This window comes from Platalea leucorodia, assembly GCF_965183815.1.
Source record: "Platalea leucorodia genome assembly, chromosome: 11".
Classification (NCBI taxonomy): domain Eukaryota; kingdom Metazoa; phylum Chordata; class Aves; order Pelecaniformes; family Threskiornithidae; genus Platalea; species Platalea leucorodia.
This window is the reverse complement of record NC_138833.1, coordinates 12229332-12248532: the sequence shown is the minus strand read 5'-3', so window position 1 is coordinate 12248532 and position 19201 is coordinate 12229332. Positions and strand designations below refer to the sequence as shown.

The following is a 19201-nucleotide window of genomic DNA, read 5'->3' as shown; positions in this document are numbered from 1 at the left end:
AGGGGAAGAGCCGCGCCCTGAGGCGCCGAGGGGGCGGTGGAGGCCCCGCCCCCGGAGGAGAGGCCCCGCCCCCGAGGTGCCGCGGCCGCCGCCGCCGTCGTGGCGGCCACTCTGAGGGGAACGGGGCCGTGTCCGCCCGGCCCAGCCCGCACGGCTCGGCCCGGCCTTTCCCCGCGCCCCTCGGGGGGAAACTTCTAAGGAGCTTGAGACCGTGTGGGCTAGGGACCCAAATTCATGCAGGGGTTCAAGCAGTGAGCCCGAGTTCAAAGGCTACCACCGAACTAAAGGGCCGCTCTCCTCTGGTGTCCACATCGGCCCTGAGCATCGCCTCGTCAAACGGGTGGAGCGGTCCAGAAATGGCACGGCCAATTAATTCCTCCTAACGAACTCACCAAACGTTGCGTTTCATCAGTTCGGTGTCCAAGTTGATGGCAGTGTTAGGCCTGGCGTTGTGCTCACACTTGACGTTTGAGAGTGGCTCGCAGGTAAGTCCTGGGGGAGTTGTTCCTGCGTGATGCTGACAGGCCGTACAGTAAACACCTGATAACGTTGGTTATCCGCCCGAGCCAGCAACTTGCGGCTGCCCCCTCCTCCGTGAGTCATTGCTCCGACCACTGAGAAGAGCGTGTGTGCATTGCTGAGCGCAAGCAAACCGGCGTGGCCTAGCCCTGCGACGCCCCGGCACCTGCAGGGTCGGGCTGTGGGGAAGGCAGGCTGCCGGGCCTGGCCGCCCGGGCCTTGCGCTGCTGCTGCAATTCCTGATTCGTGCCCGTAGAAATGTGATGCGGTGAAGCAAGCTTAGTCATGTGCTTCTGGCAGAGACAAATGCTTGCTCAGAGAAAAGCAAACCCCTGGTGTCACAGGTCTGAATTAGTGCAGTGCTGTACAGAGGAAAAATATTACTACCAACAACTCTAGCAGTCATTCAGACAGAGAATTTAATAAGGCTAAAGAGATTGTTTTAAAAAGAAAAGCAAACTCAAAACAAGGGGAAAGTGGAACTGAAACACAAGCTTCAAATTTATTAACTCACAATGCTTTATCATGGAAAAATTACAAATCTCCGAAGGTTAGTGGATAAATTGAAAAATTCCCAAACTCAGTGACTCTTTCCCAGGATAATTTTAGCAAGTTTTACCTCTAATACAGCAAGATTTTGCAACTGAAGGAAAAACCAGCATATCTAAGGCGTAGTGTACTTTTTATTGAACGAGTGCTGGTGTCTTTTTAATGTCAGTCCCCCAAAGTATTAGCAAATAGTACTAAAATGAAGACATAAATTTGGTTTTGTGGTTTTAATATTTTCATTAAAATTTGTTTGCCAGTGAGCTTAAGATAAACATTTAAATGTGGTTTGCACTAGAGTGAAAATCCTGTTTCTCTTCTTGTTTTCTTACAAGAAGAGAAACTAAGATACGGAGCATTGACAGCTGTTTGTTGCCACGTGGTTTTTAAAAAAACGTTTTACCTCATAGTCCTTGTAGTATACCAAATCTGTCAATGCCAAATATGGCTTTGGTGCCAGTGGTTTACTATTTGTCGTTTAGCATGTAAATGATTAGTTATTATTTATAAAACTAGCAATAATATCTGCAAAGTGCTAAGAGTTTTCCCAACATCCACTGATACAGCCCCTGCCTGAGGAATTCTCTCAGACCACAAGCAGCAGAAAAAAGATAGAGGGATAAAATTACATGCACGGAGAGCAAGCGTGCACACGTGAACATGCATGCAGAAGTGCTGTGAACATGCAGAAAATGTCTGTTGACCTGACACTAGCCAACTGTACCAAATAATTACAGTTTCTCACTGATTTCTTATTCCAAGAGAAAAGTCTAGGAAGAGTACCTGGATTTTATGGGACGTTTCTTGCTGAAAGGCTGATGGCAAACCAGTGGCTGGTATCCCTGGCAGGGCAGAGAAGATGAGATGTGACAGGATCACGTTATCTGCCTTCCTTGCCTCACTGCCTCTTCTAGGGTTTTACTAGGTCTTACCTTTGCTATTTTTGTCTTCCCATATAAATAGATGGCAGGCCCTCCAACTGCGTATAGCAGCTCAGGGACAATTTGGGGAAGCCTCATTTAATGGGAAAAAATAAGCTAATGCTGAAGAGACTATCAGAACTGACTACCTTGAAGCAGCAAAATTTTGGTTTTAGGGTATTTCAGTTCTCCCCTGTCAGGAAGAAGGATCTGCAGCCTGGAACAGAAGGGGTGGAAATAATTGTTGTTCATTATGAAAATGCAATGAAAAATGTATCATTTTCAGTCAGATGTTGTCAGCTGGCAGTCGGAAGAGGAACAGATCTATCAGAAGTTAAGAATAATTAGCTTTTCACTTTGAACCTTTTTGAAGAAGAAAAGTGGTGTATAAAGGTTGTACCACCTTCACATCAAACATACATAAAGTAAACAAAAGCAATTTCACTCTGAAGCAAAAGCCTTACAACAGATTGTTATAGCAAGTAGCCTCTATAGACAGATTGCAAAGCAGTTTCAGCTATTGCTCTTCATGCTGAACAAAGTGCTTTCAAAACTACTTCTATAGACATTCGAAAGAAAAGCAATATTGAAAGCAGTTAATTTTCCTTCATGTTCAGGAGGTGGCAGTGGAGACCCAGCAGTAGAGGAATGTCAGAGGAATTTAAGTGGTGTCTCAGAGAAGGATAAAGTCGGGAGAAATTCACTGGCCACGACAGGGTTATGTAGTGCAAACAAAGCAACAGCCCCCCTAGAAATGGCCATTTTTAAGATAAGAATAATCTAATGGTGAAGAATCAAATTAAGAGCAATTTAGTCTTTACAAAACTGGGAAGGAAACTCATTTGAGTGTAGTTACAGCTACTTCTGCTGTCAACCCTTATGGTATTTACTTTTGTTTATATGAGGTATTTTCTTGTTTAATTAGACTTTACAACACCAAATGTATGCACAACTTGAGAAGAGAGTAACACACAATGCAACTATGTTTTAGATTGCTTTGTACAGCAGAATACGTTACAATTCAGTGTAATTTTCCTGGTGGGACGCATTTGTGCATGTATGAAAAGCTACATTCAAAACATTTGCTTCAAAATGCAATTTTGTATGGTCCCTCTTTCAAATGCCTTACAACAGTAGGTGATCCATCCTCAGAGCAGCTATTCAGGAGTCGTAAATCTCATTTAGTTTTCTCATTGTTCGGATACAAAATTTAAAGCAGGGATTGTCTGCCTTGCCCAAAGCCTCAGAAAGGCTCAACGGCTGAGCCAAAAATTCCTGGCTTTCAGTACTTCCAGTGCTGTGCTTGCTTTCTCTTAATTAAAGATGCATTGGTTTTGTTTTTCCTCCCTCTGGTTAGCGTCAGAGCGCAGTTGATTAGTAGTTGTGCTTTGCCTTTAGTTGTTTATGGATTTCTGCAGTTTTATGTCTTGGTTTTTATACTGATGGAGAGAATTTCGTAGATCCCTTCAATTGGGTGGTACCAGCTATAGCTTTCCTTGGGAGCTCAGGGACAAGGTGATGACAATGCTGTCTGTTTATAAGGGACGGAACTGAATGGGGATGGAAAAACCACCAGGAGCATTTCTAAGATATATCAGGGAAAATATATTATTCATTTCACAAACCACTATAACTGCTGATCAAGGGAGCTAGTGTCCTAGATTGTTGTTGCATATGTAAATTCAAAGAGATAATAGGAGCTTGGATGGGTGGATCAGCAGAAAGGCAAAGCAAGAACCCACTGACAGTAGTATTTCCACTCCATGAGAGTTCATTTTTGAAATGGATAATTTTATAATAGATTTTTTGCAGATTATGCAGTAGAATAGAAAATGCAAATATTCAGCCAGCTCAAAAAGAACAAGATACGGTTATGGCTCAGGGACACATTTTCCTTGTTAATGAGTTATTAGAATTTTTCTTAGGAAAGCAGCGACCCAGAAACTTTGTGTGGGCGTGGGCACTTGTGTTCATTCACACGTGCGTTGGTGGAAAGTTGTGGCCAGATAATACAATGGTTCTCTCTGAGCTGGCAGGTGGCAGGCAGGAACGGCCTACACTGCCCTCAGCATGTTCATACATTGTATTAAGATATTAAGGGCAATAGAAATACCATGCCTTAAATGGCTGAGAGATTTCCACTCAGACAACATGTTTTCTCTCCACTGTTTAGACTGATTTTTACTTTGGTAATAGCACCATGATTGTTGAGGTGGGATCACCTTGGGCTGAGCTGACGCAATCCATGCCCTTTTATTGCAAGGCTCACAGGGACGGTTGAAACTTCAACTTTTCTCACTCTCTGTTTGTGGCACAACTGAGGATTGAGCCTTCTGAGGATTGAAACGTTTTAGCCTAATAAAGATTTGGGGGCTTGACACTGGGAAGCCTGAATAAGCTACAGTTTACAGGAAATTCAGCCAGATGACTTAACAGTCCCTTGTGGCAAGAGCTCCGACATCATGAGTAAGAACACTGTGTGGAGAAAGGGGGCTGCACATCACACTTCTGCAAGCTTTGGAGTCAGTGACACTACTTACACAGAGCAGAAGTCCTCACTTGGTAGCAGCAGGCAGAACCAGGCTGTGATGAATAGCAGTAACACGCAGAAGCAATGTGGTGCAGGTGCTTAATGTTACATCAAGGAAATGCCACCACTTAATGCCTACACATGAGTTTCACCTCTGAGCCTCTTTTTTCTTTATTTAAAAGAATTTTAAGCTACTTGAAGCAAGGATGCCTGTTACTGTACATGATTACTGAAATGGGTCCCTCATCTTAGTTGAAGCTCTCGGTTTCCTGCAATATAAATAATAAAAGAAGACATTTAAACATGAGTTGTACCATGGAGTTTTATAGGAACAGACTAAAATACTTTATTATGGGAACTAAGATAATTTGTCTCTTTTCCTTGCAGTGTACATGCAGTGCAATGTTCTGAATGTGTGAGGATGAAGAGAGAAGCAGTAAAGTGGAAACAAGAAGAGCAGAAACCACAGGTACTTTCGTGCCTACATGCATATTCATGAATTGCTATGTACAGTCAGGAATATCTTTGTATTTTTGGAATTTCAAAGCAACCCAAGTTTCTTTACAGCTTATTCTGTAGATTTGTAGCTGTTGAAATCTCTACTACAAATAAAATTGAAAAACAAAATCAACACAGCTGAGCCTTTTTTATTATTATTATTATTATTATTGACACTCACATTACAAAAATTTAGAAACCATAGACAGTTCAGGCAAACTGTTAAAACACAGTATAAATTAGGGGGGTTTAATATATAAATTCTATACATAGGTAAGTTAGCTCGAACATGACTGACAAAAGGCTTTCATAACAATCTTACCACAACTGTATAAAAAGGCATGGGAATAGGATGGGCACTATAATCATGAATGCAGGTTAAGACATTTTCCACAACAGCTATAAAGCGTAACAATGACCATGCTATTCTTGCAGTGTTTATGTGGGGTACAGTATGCATATTACCATTAACATTTTGCAAGATCTATGTACAGTCACAAAATCATAACAGCCACTTTCAAGTAACCTTACTGTTTCCTGCCTGTGCAATTAATAAAGTGTCGATATTTGTTCTGAGGACGTCTAACAAAGCTACATGGTTTGAGTATTATGGATGATAGACGGATTTCAATTTGACCTGAAAATGCTAATCATAACATGAATTTGCTTAATTTAAAGAAAAAGATACAGGAAAAGCGCAGCACCTCATTACTATCACTCACATGACCAGTATATACCAGTCTTCTAATCCATATTTATTTTCTAGCTTGATTCTTTCTTAAAAATAAAATATTTAGTTCCCATTTTTCTAAGCACAGTTGTAAAAAGGAGTTACACCAGAAGAAATGTATAAACTAAAATTTAGATGTCTTTATGGCGTAATTTTTTGAAAGGACATGCTTCCCAGGTGACCCCGGACACGTCATTCAACCTTTGAATTTCTCAATTTGAAAATAAGGACAGTTCTGCTTACCCATTTTTACTCAGTGTTTTTAGGTCTGTGAATAAACGTTTTAGAATACTACATTCTTGGAGTTTAGGTTTAAGACAGCTGCTACTGTCACTAAAAGTGAAAAAATCTTAAAATCTGATTTCTCACCTTTATAAGCTGATGAACACTTGCTAAGAGTTCTGAAACCCAGAGGATAATTTAGTTTCCATCTGCGTTGTGCACTAGCAACGGTCTTTTTACAGACAGACTCCTAAGGGAAGTACTTGTACATTTGTAAGAATCGTATCTCGAAACACTTGAATTTAATAGCTCTGTGTGTGCATCTTTCACTAAGTTTTAATAATCAAGAGGATTCTATTGGAACAATTCCTTGTAGTTCAAGGCGAGGACAGAGTGTAAGTGGTAACCCAGCTTGGGCTGTTACAGAAATACATAAGATGTCACTGTCCAGACCACAGCCCGCATCTTCTCAACTCTGTTTACCCATGGGCCAAGCATCAAGAAACCATCATATGTTTAGTTGTTTCAAAAAGACTGGAATTTTAGAAGCATAATTAAATAATGAAAGCAGTGATGTAGTATTAACCAGTAACAATTCACTGAGGAAGTCACATTTCTCTGAAAGGTAGCTGGACTATGGAATTTTCTGGTCAGAAGTCCATTAAATGGGCTGTGCACATTTTAGAAGGAACTTTCCTGTACAGGTATTTAACTTACAGGACTCATGAGCTCTGAACTCAAAGTCTTCTGCATTCAAGGCGGCCTGGGCACATTGCTGTACTGGCAGTATTAGTCTGGGTTGGCAGTTCTAGGGCCACAGGGATGAAGGGAGAAGGACTCCTATTCTATTATGACAGCTCTGGAGTATGATTATAGAGCCCTTGCATGGCAGAGAACTAGAAAAATGTTCCTATGGCGTTTTGCAAGAGCTGTTTATGGAGCAAAATACCATTTCTGTGGAGGGAAAAGCATCAAGGGAAGAGTGAGCAGTTTAAGCCACTCTGAATTTACAGCATGACAGTTTGCATCTGGCCACAGTGCAAGGCAGGGGATCTAGACAAGAGTTACTCATACTTAGCTTTTTCCTGTAGCTGAGGTTACAGCCTGAGTTTCAGTGTCTTGCACCCATGCAGAGTGCATGAAATATGTCCCATACAAGCTATTAGCTTCTTATCTACATCTTGCATAATGTAAAAATGCAGGATGCGATGCCTTGTATGAGCATTAGCTTAATGTATTTAGTATTTTTTTGCATATCTGAAAATATGCAAAAAGAATTGTAAAAGAAATTAACACAAAACAGATCAGCCTTCAGATCTGTTCCATCAAAAAAGGTAACTTGTTTGCTGCCTCCTCTGCCCAGCGCAGAGCTCAGCTGCTCCACAGAGCAGCTAACAGTGGTTGCAGGGAAAGGGACACACTCTAAGGCAGTGTGCTTTCTTTCCAACGCACCTAGCATTAAACCAAAAGTACTGGTGCAGCTTTCTGCATCAGTATTTCACTGTATTCTCTCCTGCCTTAGCCTGCCCAGCTGCCATTGATATTAATAGGAAGATACGCATGGATATCTTGTTCTGCTCTGCTGCCATGCTGTGAAATATGAAAGTTAACAACCATCAAGGTATTTCTCATTATTTTTTAAGTACTTATTTTTCCATATTGCTTAGATCTTACAATCTCTGTCAACTAAGTAACAAATTCTTCACTGTTTCAAGTCCTCTAGAGGAACCTCTTTTAGTTCAAAGAATTGTCTTGTAATCATTCTGTTGGAGGGATAAGGAGTAGGCTTTGCCCCAAGTGAACTTCCAAGAACCTTCTACCTTTCAAAAGGGAAGAGTCCCAGCATCAGAAACCTAAGAGTGCAGGCTCAGGTATGATTTTGCATGTCAGCTTTGCACAGCATCATCTAATCACCTCTGCATCCCCCTGTTAATGTATGTGCTGCCATACAGACACCAGGTAAGCGTGTGCTGTTCCCCAGCCACAGTTCAGTAATGCCCTGCTCCAACTACTGAGGTAATATCACTCAATAGATAATGTTAAAAAGGACAAAAGAAAAGAAAGTCTTTGGCCCGCAGTTGAGCCTCTGAGCAGTGACAAAGGGGCTTTTCCCTGTTTCCTTGTCACTCCCTAATCCTGTTCTACAATTACAACAATCGAAATAATCAGTTCACAATGAAAGGGGTTTTCATTTCCAATGAAAGAGACACCTGAGACAGTAAGGCTAATTTCTACCACTCTTAAAAAAAAAAAAAAAAAAAAAAAAAGGTTTTTAAAGACAGAAAGTCAGATTTTGCTCTCAGATGTGAATTAATTCATTGGATCAGATTTTGTCCTTGAATTTGCTGCTGAAACTTCAACAATGTCAAAGAAAACTTCTGCTAAGGCTGGATTTTCACCCTATTAAGTGCAACCTGCCCATCCGAGAGTTGCACCTGGCTCAAAAGAAAGGCCAGGGACTACACCAGTTGTCAATGCAATTTAATCCCTATGAATAACTTAAAATTGTACTATAGTTAATAATCGCAGGACTGCTCCAAAGCCCATCAAAATCAATTGGAGTTTTTCCTCTGGCACGTCACTGTGCTTGGGATCAGTCTCATTCTGTGGAACACAGTCATTGCTAGGCCAGATATTGTTAACTGTATAACATTTTTACACTGATAGGCATAACAATATCTTTTCTACTAACATCTTCTTTTTGATGACTCCAGTTACATATTCAGTAATCTGAGCTCTGTTCTAAACTGGATTTACAGTCACGTGCAAACCAGTGCTCATGTGCTTTACTAAAAGGTGCGTAAACTATTGCAACAAAACATGACGAAGTAACCAAGGTATCAGTAAGGAAATGGCTTGATTTTGAGTGATTATCTTATCACCACTGACCACATCATAAAAAATTTTCAAGCTGAGAAAAATATCTCTAGGCTTAAATTGTTTCTTATTTGAAGTGCTTTAGCAGCTGTGTCTGCACTTTGTTAAAGTGCCATCTCAGCAGTGGCTGGGATCACAGTTTGCTTCCAGATCTGCATGTCCTCTATCCACACGGGGAGCTTCCAGCCAGCTGTATGACAGGATTGCGTTATCTGCCCAACAGCAGGAACAACCATATGCTAAGCTCAGTGTACGCTGGTGCACGGGGTTCTTCTGTGCTAGGCCCATTTCAAGAGTTTTTTTTCCCCCTCAAAATTCAGTCATGCCCAGCAGACCTACATCCATCCACCTTTAATTAGGTATGTGATTGATGCTGATGTGAAATTGAGGGCAAGATTGTATGATTAAGTGTCTTTTGAAAGGCATTGAGCAAGTTCATCAACTGACTTCAACACAAGCTGAAGGCACACAATTCCGTCATTGTTTTTCACTGGGCTTTTTATCTAGCCCTCCGTTGCAGAACGGCACGCTCAAGAAATGAAAAAATAGAACTTTTGTTACCACTCTGATTACACTAGAGGAGGTGCAGAAGTGATTTCACGTGTCTGGTCTTTTAAAATATTGCTGTATACACAGAAGCTAAGTTAATGCTTCTGAAAGACTCTGTATCATATATTCACATCTTACTAGCTTAGGGTTTTGATACTAACGCTACAGACCTATAGCTCTAGCTTTGCTCTGTTCTCTGTGTAGCATTAGTTCAAGCAGCTGTCAGGGAGGTGAATCCACTGAAAAAAGTGGAATTAGAAAGCCATGACATTACTACTAGTAACTCATCTAGATGTTAGTCTCATGACTACATGCCGTACAGTGGCTTAGTGCTTGGTGTTAAGCAATATTGCTTTCTTTTCAGCATGGTAGGAGTTTTTTACAGGTTTATAGCAAGAAAACATTAATTATTGGAGGTGCTTTTTCTCATTTTCATGTAATGGTAATACATTTTTGGAAGAAGTCTATCCCCCAAATTGTCATCCTTTGTTTTCAGTTGTAGTCGCGCTTTGTAAAACCTGTTGGTGAAGCCAGGCTCTAACCACTCTCCCGCCTGAAGCTGTGCACCCTGGTTAGGCCAAATATGAATTACAAATGCAACTGACAGCTGTAACTTAAGGCTTTACATTGCTTCTATTTAAATCAATAGGATTTTAGCCAAAAAATTATGTGAAGACAAAATACGATTCCTAAAGTCTGTTTTTTAAAAGTGCTGTCTTCTCATTTTAAGTTGCTGTGTACTGTCATCTCCAAGTCGTTTCACAAAGAGCAGCCAGCATCTCTGGAGATCAAATACTACGGATCAATATGCCACGCACCTCTATAAAGCAATAATTGCCTCAGTGTTCACCAAGAGATGAGGATGTTTAGCACCTCTGAAAAAAGACCTTTTAAATGTGCGACTACATAAAGGCTTAAAGATAATTTGATGCTTCTTCAAGTCCCACTAAGCCCTTAATACCTACCTAAATCTGGCCTTTATGCTTCCATTTTAAGCACTGAGGCTTGAAAGTTTTGGACTATGAAAGTGGTTTAGTTTGCAACAGTGATAAACTTTATGAGATCTAATTTAACTTATAAAATTGCCTGAATTCATGGAAAGTGCCCAAGAATATAAAGTATTATCATGAGAAATCACATTTTGATTCTTCTTCGGGGTGTCATAACATCAGCTGTACCGGCCTCTATTGGCTCATTAGAAAAGGAGTGAGGGTTTGCATTTTAAATAAAAGCAGGTTTTAAGAAAGGGCCCATGCACCTATATTGGGTTTAAGATAAATAAAAGAGCATTTCCACTATGAAGTCACACTGCGCCTGTTAAAAAGATGCAGACATTAAGAAAAATTGACCATTTAGCAAACACACTTAAGCATTAGCATTGTTGTAGATATGTTTATGGTTATTGCTCTGAATTTAGTTGGAATTTAACAGGCTTTAAATGGCATCATTTTGGAAATAGTTCTGCTTGAAGGAATGGCTTTGTGTGTATGTTTCTCTGTATAGCTCTCAGCTCATGTACAAAAATTAACAAACAGCATATTAACACTATCACCAGAATAGTGATCATTTCCTGGCTGGAATGATGCTGTACCATCCTTACACTTAGTTCTTCCATACAAAGCTTGAGTGAACACATGACATTTTTGTGTTTCCCCCGCTTGAATTCATGCGCTGATAGACCTATATGAAAAGGAGAATTGAATTTCTGCCTCAAGCCCCTACGTTTGCAAATCTAGAAGAAGCTGTCCTGCTCATCTCAGCAATTGCAAGAGCAGTGGATTCCAGGTGGCCATGATCCAGACCGCACAGGTTTTCACAGATCAAAACCCAACATAAGAACTGTACTGCAGACGCTGCAAACCTTTAGTGTGTCACATAGAGCACGTCTCAGGCTGCTGTACTCCCGATCACCTCAATTGCCAGAGCTCCCCTGAAACACTAGCTCACCACTGCCTCCTGTTTCAACAACTCACTCAGGCACAGATAACTTCTGAGGCCTGGCAGAGGGCAGCAACAGTTCCCGTTTTCTGGCTAAATACATAGGCCAACGCAGCTAGGTTTTGTGATTAGCCTAATTTTTCAAAACACTACAGCCACTTGGAATCACTGAGTGTCGAAATAGAACTATTACTGATCTCAAAGAAAGGGTTACAATCCTTCTGTTGTAGACAGACTGGAACATCTGAAAAGGCCAGCATCAAGTCAGTAATAAAATGCAAAGTCTGATATCATGTGGCATTTAGGTTTCATTTAAGCTTTTTGAGGTCTTTTCTGGGGCAGGTAGGAACATTCCTTCCACATACAAACAATTAGTCTACTGTTAGGGCTTAGTTTTGAATCTAATATCCGTAGAGTTCATTATCCTTTAATATATGTTTTACAGTAGCACCTGGATTATTGTACAACTTTAAACACAAGACATAGTCCCTACCTCATGTTATTTGTAACGAAATGGTGAACATGGTTTAGATCCTAAAAATAAAAAACAGAAAAATGGTTATCTGCTCACGAATGACAAATTCTTTAGTGCATTCATTCAAGTCTGAAACCCTTTGTCTTTTTAAAGCATACCATGTAGTTCCTAAATTCAGAGCAATTACCTCCCCCTTCCTATCCACCTACTATCATGTTGCAAAATAAACAGTACTGTGTTAATTGGAACCTGATTTTTTTCAAATGTTAATGCGGTATCTTTTTTCTTTAAGTGTGATAAAACCCTCTAAAAGATGCATCTCGGCATCAACAAAATTAGGGAATACATTAATACATTAAATAGAGGTAAGCTGAGTCCAGAACCATTTGCTTCTTCAGTTCAACTTTAGATGGGGGGTGTGTGTGTCTTTAAGCAATACCGTCTACACGCTGTGCCCTCCTCAGATCTGCCAAGATTCACAGTAAGAAAAGCAACAGCGGTGGTGGGAAGAATAGCTAAGCAATAGTCATACTTCAGATTGGTCGGTGTAAAAATTCGTGGCGTTTGCACGACTGTCCCATGCTGATGCGGTCTATATGTGACATACACTTATACCTATGAGCAAGCGATGTCAGTTTTCATCCGCTGGAAGCTTATACCTGTAGCAGTCAGTGCTTTGTTCAACAAGGCTGGGGGACTGCTAATGTAAGATTAAGTTCTTCTTTCTTCATTCAGCAATTAACCAGATTGCTGCTGTGTCTGTGTTTGATTTAATTTTACAATCCTCAGAGGGTTTAAAGAGCTGCTGTCTGAAGCACCTGCTTCTGAAATAGTCATGTGTATTTTTTGCTTTCCTTTTTTTAATACTTTTCTATTCTCTTTTGCAGTACCATGGTTCTCCATGTTCCTGATTTTCTTATGTTTTCCTTCAGAGGCAAAAGTTACAGCGATCCTGACGCAGTTTGGGCACAGCCACAAATAGTCTGTTTGTCCTTCCTCTCTCTGTCTCGTAGTTAGAAAAGCGTCATTGTGCACACAGTTCCTTTGATTTCAGTGGATGAATCCAGTTCATCCATCATGTTAGGCAGTCAAAAAACCCAACAAAAAACTCAAACAAAAGAAATTGTCTAAATCCCAAACAGGCATCTTTGGAATCAGTAGTGCAAAATGTTTGCGGATTTCTTTTCCTTGACCTACTGCAATAATCTCTTAATCTTCAAGTCTTTCCTAAAATAGTGGATCTGTAAATTTAAAACATAAGAACAATTAAAAAAAAAGGAAATATAAAAGTGTGTTGGTTTTTTTTAAATCACGCTCTTTAGATTCTCACTTACACCAAACCATCTTATAAGAGATGTAAACTGTAGGAAGATCCACCTAACCTAGGACATTTTTCATCCACACCAGGCCTCTTTTGCATGGGTACAGCACTGTAAATGCACAAGTGGAGGGTATTCTTTAAATTTGAGATTACAGTTAGCTTTTATCAGTGCAGCCTCAGCTCTGTAGATTAGTCTGAAATGGAAAAGACCTCCAGAGGTCACATTTTAAATGCCAGCACTTTACAGGCTTTGGCTATCAGTACAGCATTTTGGAGGTACTTTAGAAATGAGCTGATAAAACGAGTGGTTACCTTAAGGATTTCCACCTGTCTTTTTCTGTCTGATTTTCTGGACTTTCACTTTCATAGGAAGCCAGATACAAACCTGGAAAAGGTAAATGTGTGTTATTCCAACAGCAACAGTAACTCCCTCTCTCTCTGCATTCTTAAGTGTCCTATATTGTACCACACAGCAAGAGAAACTTTAAAACTCCGCGGTCCGTCAGGTAGCTGGTAATCAGTAGGACACTGATGTTTAGCTCACGTTTGCCTTTGGAAAGCTGTTACGTTAATTTTGATGGAACAGTAAAGGAGCCCAGAGTTAAAATATGGTAGCATGACCTTCTTATAACAATATTAAACAGTTAAATGGTCTCTGGTTTTGCACATAGAGACCTGGGCCTGTTTACTCCATCACAGCACTGCTACCAAAGTGTTATATGAACACTAAAAAAGAGAGACAGCGAGAGCTGACAGCTAAACAAATAAACTTTTTAAAATTAAGGATATTCCCATCACTTAACACAACTTTATCTTCCTGAATCTTTTTAAAGCTTATGGGGACATGGTATCTTAAATAAATACAAAACAGCCTCAAGATAAGAATGAGTTACAGAAACCAGAGAAGGAACAGAGCAGAAGAAAATAGACAAGTCTTTTTTTTTTTTTTCCCTGCAAAACTTTGCATTGTAGGATGCATTTTATGATACCAAAATGTGTCTAGGCTGTAGAGTCTCCTCTGCAAAAGCTGGCGATGCTTTAATAGCTCACTGTCTTCACAGAATTTTTTTAAAGTAGGCTGTGATTTGTGTTTACACACGTTTCCTCATTTGACTGTTTAGCAATGCTTTATTCTTTAACGCTCGAACCATCTTAGTATTCGAGTCTGTACTACAATTCAGTTGCATTTTAATATTCAAATGTTGGCCCACTATTCCTCCACACTGCGACAAGCATAGTACAGCTGCATTTCAGATACCACTGCTGCATCTCTAATGTATTCTGCCACCGTTTACTCAGGGCAGGTCGTTCTGCTCTGCACTTCCCCTGGGTAACAGGGGAGGTCTGCGGTGGCTTCTGCAAAGGGCATCTCATGGGAGCAGAATGGACATAGGGCAGGGCACGGGAGAGACAATCTGCAAACAATTAGTGGGTTGAGGTCACCCTTTTTTGGTCCCGCAGCCTGAAAACTGTACTTCTAAACACCACTTCTGAGATACCCCTGACTTTCACTTTCTTCCCTTTAGAGCCTAAAACCAGAACAAATGCCTCCATCCTATCTCCTTTTGATACGTATTACTTTAATCACATTAATTATTCTATTTTGGCAGTCATTCTTCTTAGGATTTAGGCAGGATTTTTGAAGCAGTATTTTGTGGTTCTGAAGTAGTCTGTGAAATAAAAACTGTCTGGTCTGCTTAACTTGGATTAGTACAGAAAACTGCCTATAGAATCAAGAAAAAATAAACCCAATGCCAGTGTAGCTTATGGGAATATAGCTACAGGCAATTCTGCACGTGACAAGGTACCAAGAGGCAACCGACATGAACCAATACGGAATGACACAGTCTGACGTGCTGGATACCAAACTGAAGGACACATAAGTGTAAAAAGACAACCAGAGAAATAACTTCAGAACAGGGCTTTCATAGCTACAGCTTTAATTACTAGAAAAGATTTTTCTTAAAAATTCTTTTCTGTAGATAACGTATTTCTTTGCTGTAGTGAAGGAGGTCAGCCGGACTACCATCGCCCTGGGCTGCGTTGACTGAAGAGATGACAGTGTTGGTTTGTGGAAGAGATTAGTTCTGGCTCCATCAATCACAGAATGAATGCCTAAGGGACAGCTGACATTCATGGCAGTCCACGACATGGTTGTGTGGCCTCTTTTCTTGGTTACAAAAATAAGGCCACAATGGCAACTTCCCAGACAGTGTCTTATAGAGAAGCCATGGACAAAAGAAAAGCAATCAGGCAGCAGCTCCGTGAGCTAGAAGGTTATATTTGCAAAAACACGGTGATAGACTGGGGATAAACAAGCTGCATGCCAGGAAAGCTAGGAAAGAACCAGGACTGGTCAGCGAGAGAGATCACCAAAGCATGGATCAGGCTGTTAATTAGTAGTGATGAAGAGACATATTTTCAGTGATTAGAGACTGTACAGAGTCTTACCGTCTTCAGTAAAAATGGGAGCAGTATGCAAGTAGTGGATGATGTTAGGGTCTTGTTCAAAGGGACATTCCACTTGCTTCCATGTTATAAATTCTCCTACTTGCTTAGCCAGTTCCAGAAATTTCTGTAAACATAAAACCATTCCACTCAGATACAGTAAGATTATCTCACTAAACCAACCACATCCAAGCAGAAGACTGGGATCCAGGATCCCTCGTGCCAACCACAAGGATATTAGGAGAAAAGAGCCTTGTATGTTTTAGATGGGTACATTTTCACAGTTCCTTTACAGGGGAGAGAGAGAGGAAAGGGTGTGCTATGTTCCTCCTTACAAGCCGACGCAGTTTGTACTTAAATGAAAATGTATCCATGAACAAAGTTACGGGTTACACGTGTACTTAAGAATAGAGGACATAAACTTTGATGGAAGAGGAGGAAGCAGAATTAGATATAAATTACATAAAGTGGAGTCACTCCAATGCCTCATAACTCTCTAGGTCTTCTAATAGCTCTGATATAATTTAAGGCAATGCCAGGCTGAGTATTTTATGCATTACTCACCATCTTACAATGCCAATAACTGAAGAAGAAATTGAATGCAACCAAAGCGATGCTGAAGAAATGATTTACAAAGAATTTGAGAGCTCAAGAACTATTTTCTCATTGACGCTGGGCAGTTCTTCCAGAAGCACCCCCCCTCTGCCCCTCCACCAGAGTACAAGAACACGGTCACCGCGATGCACAGCACAATGCCGAACGCCTGAGCGCCTGCACGCTGCCACTAGCAACAAGCTGTACTGGTGTGAAACCATCCGCTCCAGCACAGAACTGGGATTACGCAGGATATGTGATTAATACGGCCTAGTGCCAGGGCTGTGAGGGAATAGAAATCCTAACGCATTTAACAGAAACTCCTCTGTGTAAAACCTACAGGTTGGAGAATCGAATCCTTACATCCATTTGAATCCTTACATCAGTGGCATGACAATTACCTCAGGGACACAGTGACTGTGTACTCTGTATGTAATTCTGCTTGTATTCTAATCTTTCTCTAATGATCACAAGTAATTTATGTCTTACTTTGCCAAACCTCTTTATTAAAAATGAGAAAGGATTAAAAAGGCAGATAAAATAAAGTATAAAGCATTTTATACTGACTCGTTTCTCTGTGTGTGATTGTGTGTGTGTATAGGAGAAATAGTTTTCCATGTTTTCTGAAAAAGTCATCTTCCACTCCAAGCCACAACTATAATCATTTATACTACTGACACTATATTTCTAGCAGCCAACCGACATCAAGCAAGTTAGGATGATCTGCTTGTAACGTTTATATAAAATATACATATTAATTCTTTTAAAAAACATTCTGGGATTGGCTTAACCTTCACACAGTCACTTGAGATTGTCCCTTTCGGCATATTCAGTCTTTGTGGGTCTGCACGGAAATTGCAGGCAAATGGTCTCAGATAGCGCTATCAGAATGGGACAGATACAAACATTTTTCAGATCTTACTTCAAAGTTGACATGTCCATTTGGAAGGCGATTAGCACATCCTTCGTTCAAAAAATAAATGTCTTTGATCAACAGGCTGAAGAAGGGGATCACAATCTGTGAAGAGAAATAACTATTATCTTTCCAGTTCAGTATTTTCTCTGCATGAAAGAAGAACTCAATCAGGAGAGGAGAAAAAAGAAATATTAACTTTTCAGTGTGCTGTGCACTTACAAAGCAGTACAGTAACAGGCAAGCGTAAGGGCAGGAGGGTATAGAGACACCTTCAGCCATCAGGAATGGTATGTTATATTTCATGGTATCTATATTTCAGTGTGCTGAAATGAATATGAGCTGAACACAGTGTTCGCTGCGCAGAATAACATGACTAAGAAAACACTAATAACCCAGTTTATTATCAACAGCATCACTGTTTGATGACAAGATCAGACCACAAAGAGCAAAATAAAATCGCAGAACTCTTCCTTTCTCTGTTGGGTCTTTATAAGCAAAGATGTTGAATACACAAATCGAGGAATTTAAAGACAGCTGGGAACCAAAGAACCAGTATTGTCCCTGAACAAGGAAAGACAGAATAAAATTTGATGACCAAGGACTTGTCTACAAACAGTTAATCAGGAGCTGTTTCATTTTCAACAGCTCCATGCACGGCTACCTCTTGAGGCATGTAATTTCCTTCCTGGTGCCTGATTAGTACAACCTGCTTCTCCAAATTAACCTGCAGACAGTAGGATTGAAAATATTAAGTTAGTTGACAGGCAACTGCCAACAGTAGCCAGAGAGATCACTGTAGTGCTCAAAATGAGCCCTGGGCATCATCCAGGGCAAAGTGGCATAGAGCAGTGATCCAAGCCTCTTCTAACCCATCGGAGTCAGGCCATAATTTGCTATAGAAAAAGTCTACTTCTAGGTAAGACTTGAAATTAATGGAGTTACAGCAGGGATAAATTTGATGCCAGATGTGCTATGGCAGAAAACAGCAACAGCGCTCCTGAAGCACATCCCCAGCACTTCAGCAGAGACCCAGAGTGCAGCAGACTCCCTCTGGGTCCTCTTGTGGCACAACTCAAAGGGAAAAGAAAGATAACACACAGGACCAGTCCATGACAAAGCTGACTCCCAGGGCTCTGGGATTCGGTATTCAAACCTGAGTCTACCCACCTCTCCAGCACTGGCACTGCGACAGAAAAAGGCCACTTGGAAGGTTTGAGCCATAAGGTCAGCAGCTACCTCTTAAAGGAAAGCACATTGCATAGTAGTGTCCAAATGTTTCCACTGTTCTATTTGTAACTTAACTGAACTGTAGCTTGTTAAGTGTGGACCAAAGTTCAAGTGCCTTCATGGCATGCAAGACCAGCCAAGGGAGTAATCCTTTGGTTAAGTATTTAATGTCGTTCTGCTATTCCATCTCATGCTGTACCTCAGCTGTAACGGGATAGGAAACAGACCTAGAACAGGATTGGCAGCTGTTATTTTCCAGTCTACAGCCTTCACGATGCAATAGCGAGTGCGAGCAACTCATAGATGTGAAAACACTTAATGAGGCAAGGAGTCTGCAAGCCACTGCCAACTCTTGTTTTGAAAATGGAAGGCAATTTCTGATTCAGCTAAAATACCACGTGCAGTAAACTGCTAAAGATCTGCATCTCTGCTGGCTTTTTTATGGGACAGCCATAGATAAACTCTGTAATGTCAGTGCAATAACCATAAAAACCTCTGGACTGACACTCCAAGAGCCACTAGCATTATCCTGATACATCCCACCGATGGAATACAGGAATGGAAACAAAGCACAGCCTAACAACCCCCCCGACCCTGAGCCCTCCTATCAGGGTGAGCTGGAGCCATTTCTAGTCAAACTGACCTAAGTGTGTTTCAGGATTCATTTTTATATCATCCAAACTAGATCAATCAACCTGAGGTAAAGAATACAATGCAGTCTATGTGGTTTGTTTTCTACCAAAAATGATGATAAAACTCTGTAACCAGTGTGGTCTTATAAGGTGGAAGGATACAGAAAGCTCGAGCCAGACACTGATCCCCAGCTAGAAATTACTGCCAGGTTCTATCTACACATTTTTTGCAGGCAGATGCGAGCTTGTTCTGCCCTGC

General features: G+C 40.7%; 1 protein-coding gene and 1 long non-coding RNA gene across 3 annotated transcripts in view; one reads left to right on the top strand and one right to left on the bottom strand.

Annotated features, from left to right (window-relative positions):
- The first annotated feature begins 95 nt into the window (after positions 1-95).
- Positions 96-12772, top strand: LOC309596339. 2 transcript variants are annotated; one of them, XR_014229493.1, is made up of 3 exons: positions 96-485; positions 4903-4984; positions 12692-12772. It is a non-coding gene; the product is annotated as an uncharacterized lncRNA (long non-coding RNA). The 2 variants fall into 2 exon arrangements; XR_014229494.1 differs by lacking the exon at positions 12692-12772 and adding an exon at positions 7488-7586.
- A 161-nt stretch (positions 12773-12933) lies between these two features.
- RASGEF1C (RasGEF domain family member 1C) overlaps positions 12934-19201 on the bottom strand; it is a 75007-nt gene continuing 68739 nt past the window's right edge. The window contains exons 11-14 of the mRNA XM_082324419.1: positions 17090-17185; positions 15577-15700; positions 13438-13510; positions 12934-13045 (exon numbers count right to left, since the gene is read on the bottom strand). Coding sequence (XP_082180545.1) covers positions 13021-13045; positions 13438-13510; positions 15577-15700; positions 17090-17185 — 318 coding nt within the window. The 3' untranslated portion in view covers positions 12934-13020. The remainder of the gene's footprint in view (positions 13046-13437; positions 13511-15576; positions 15701-17089; positions 17186-19201) is intronic.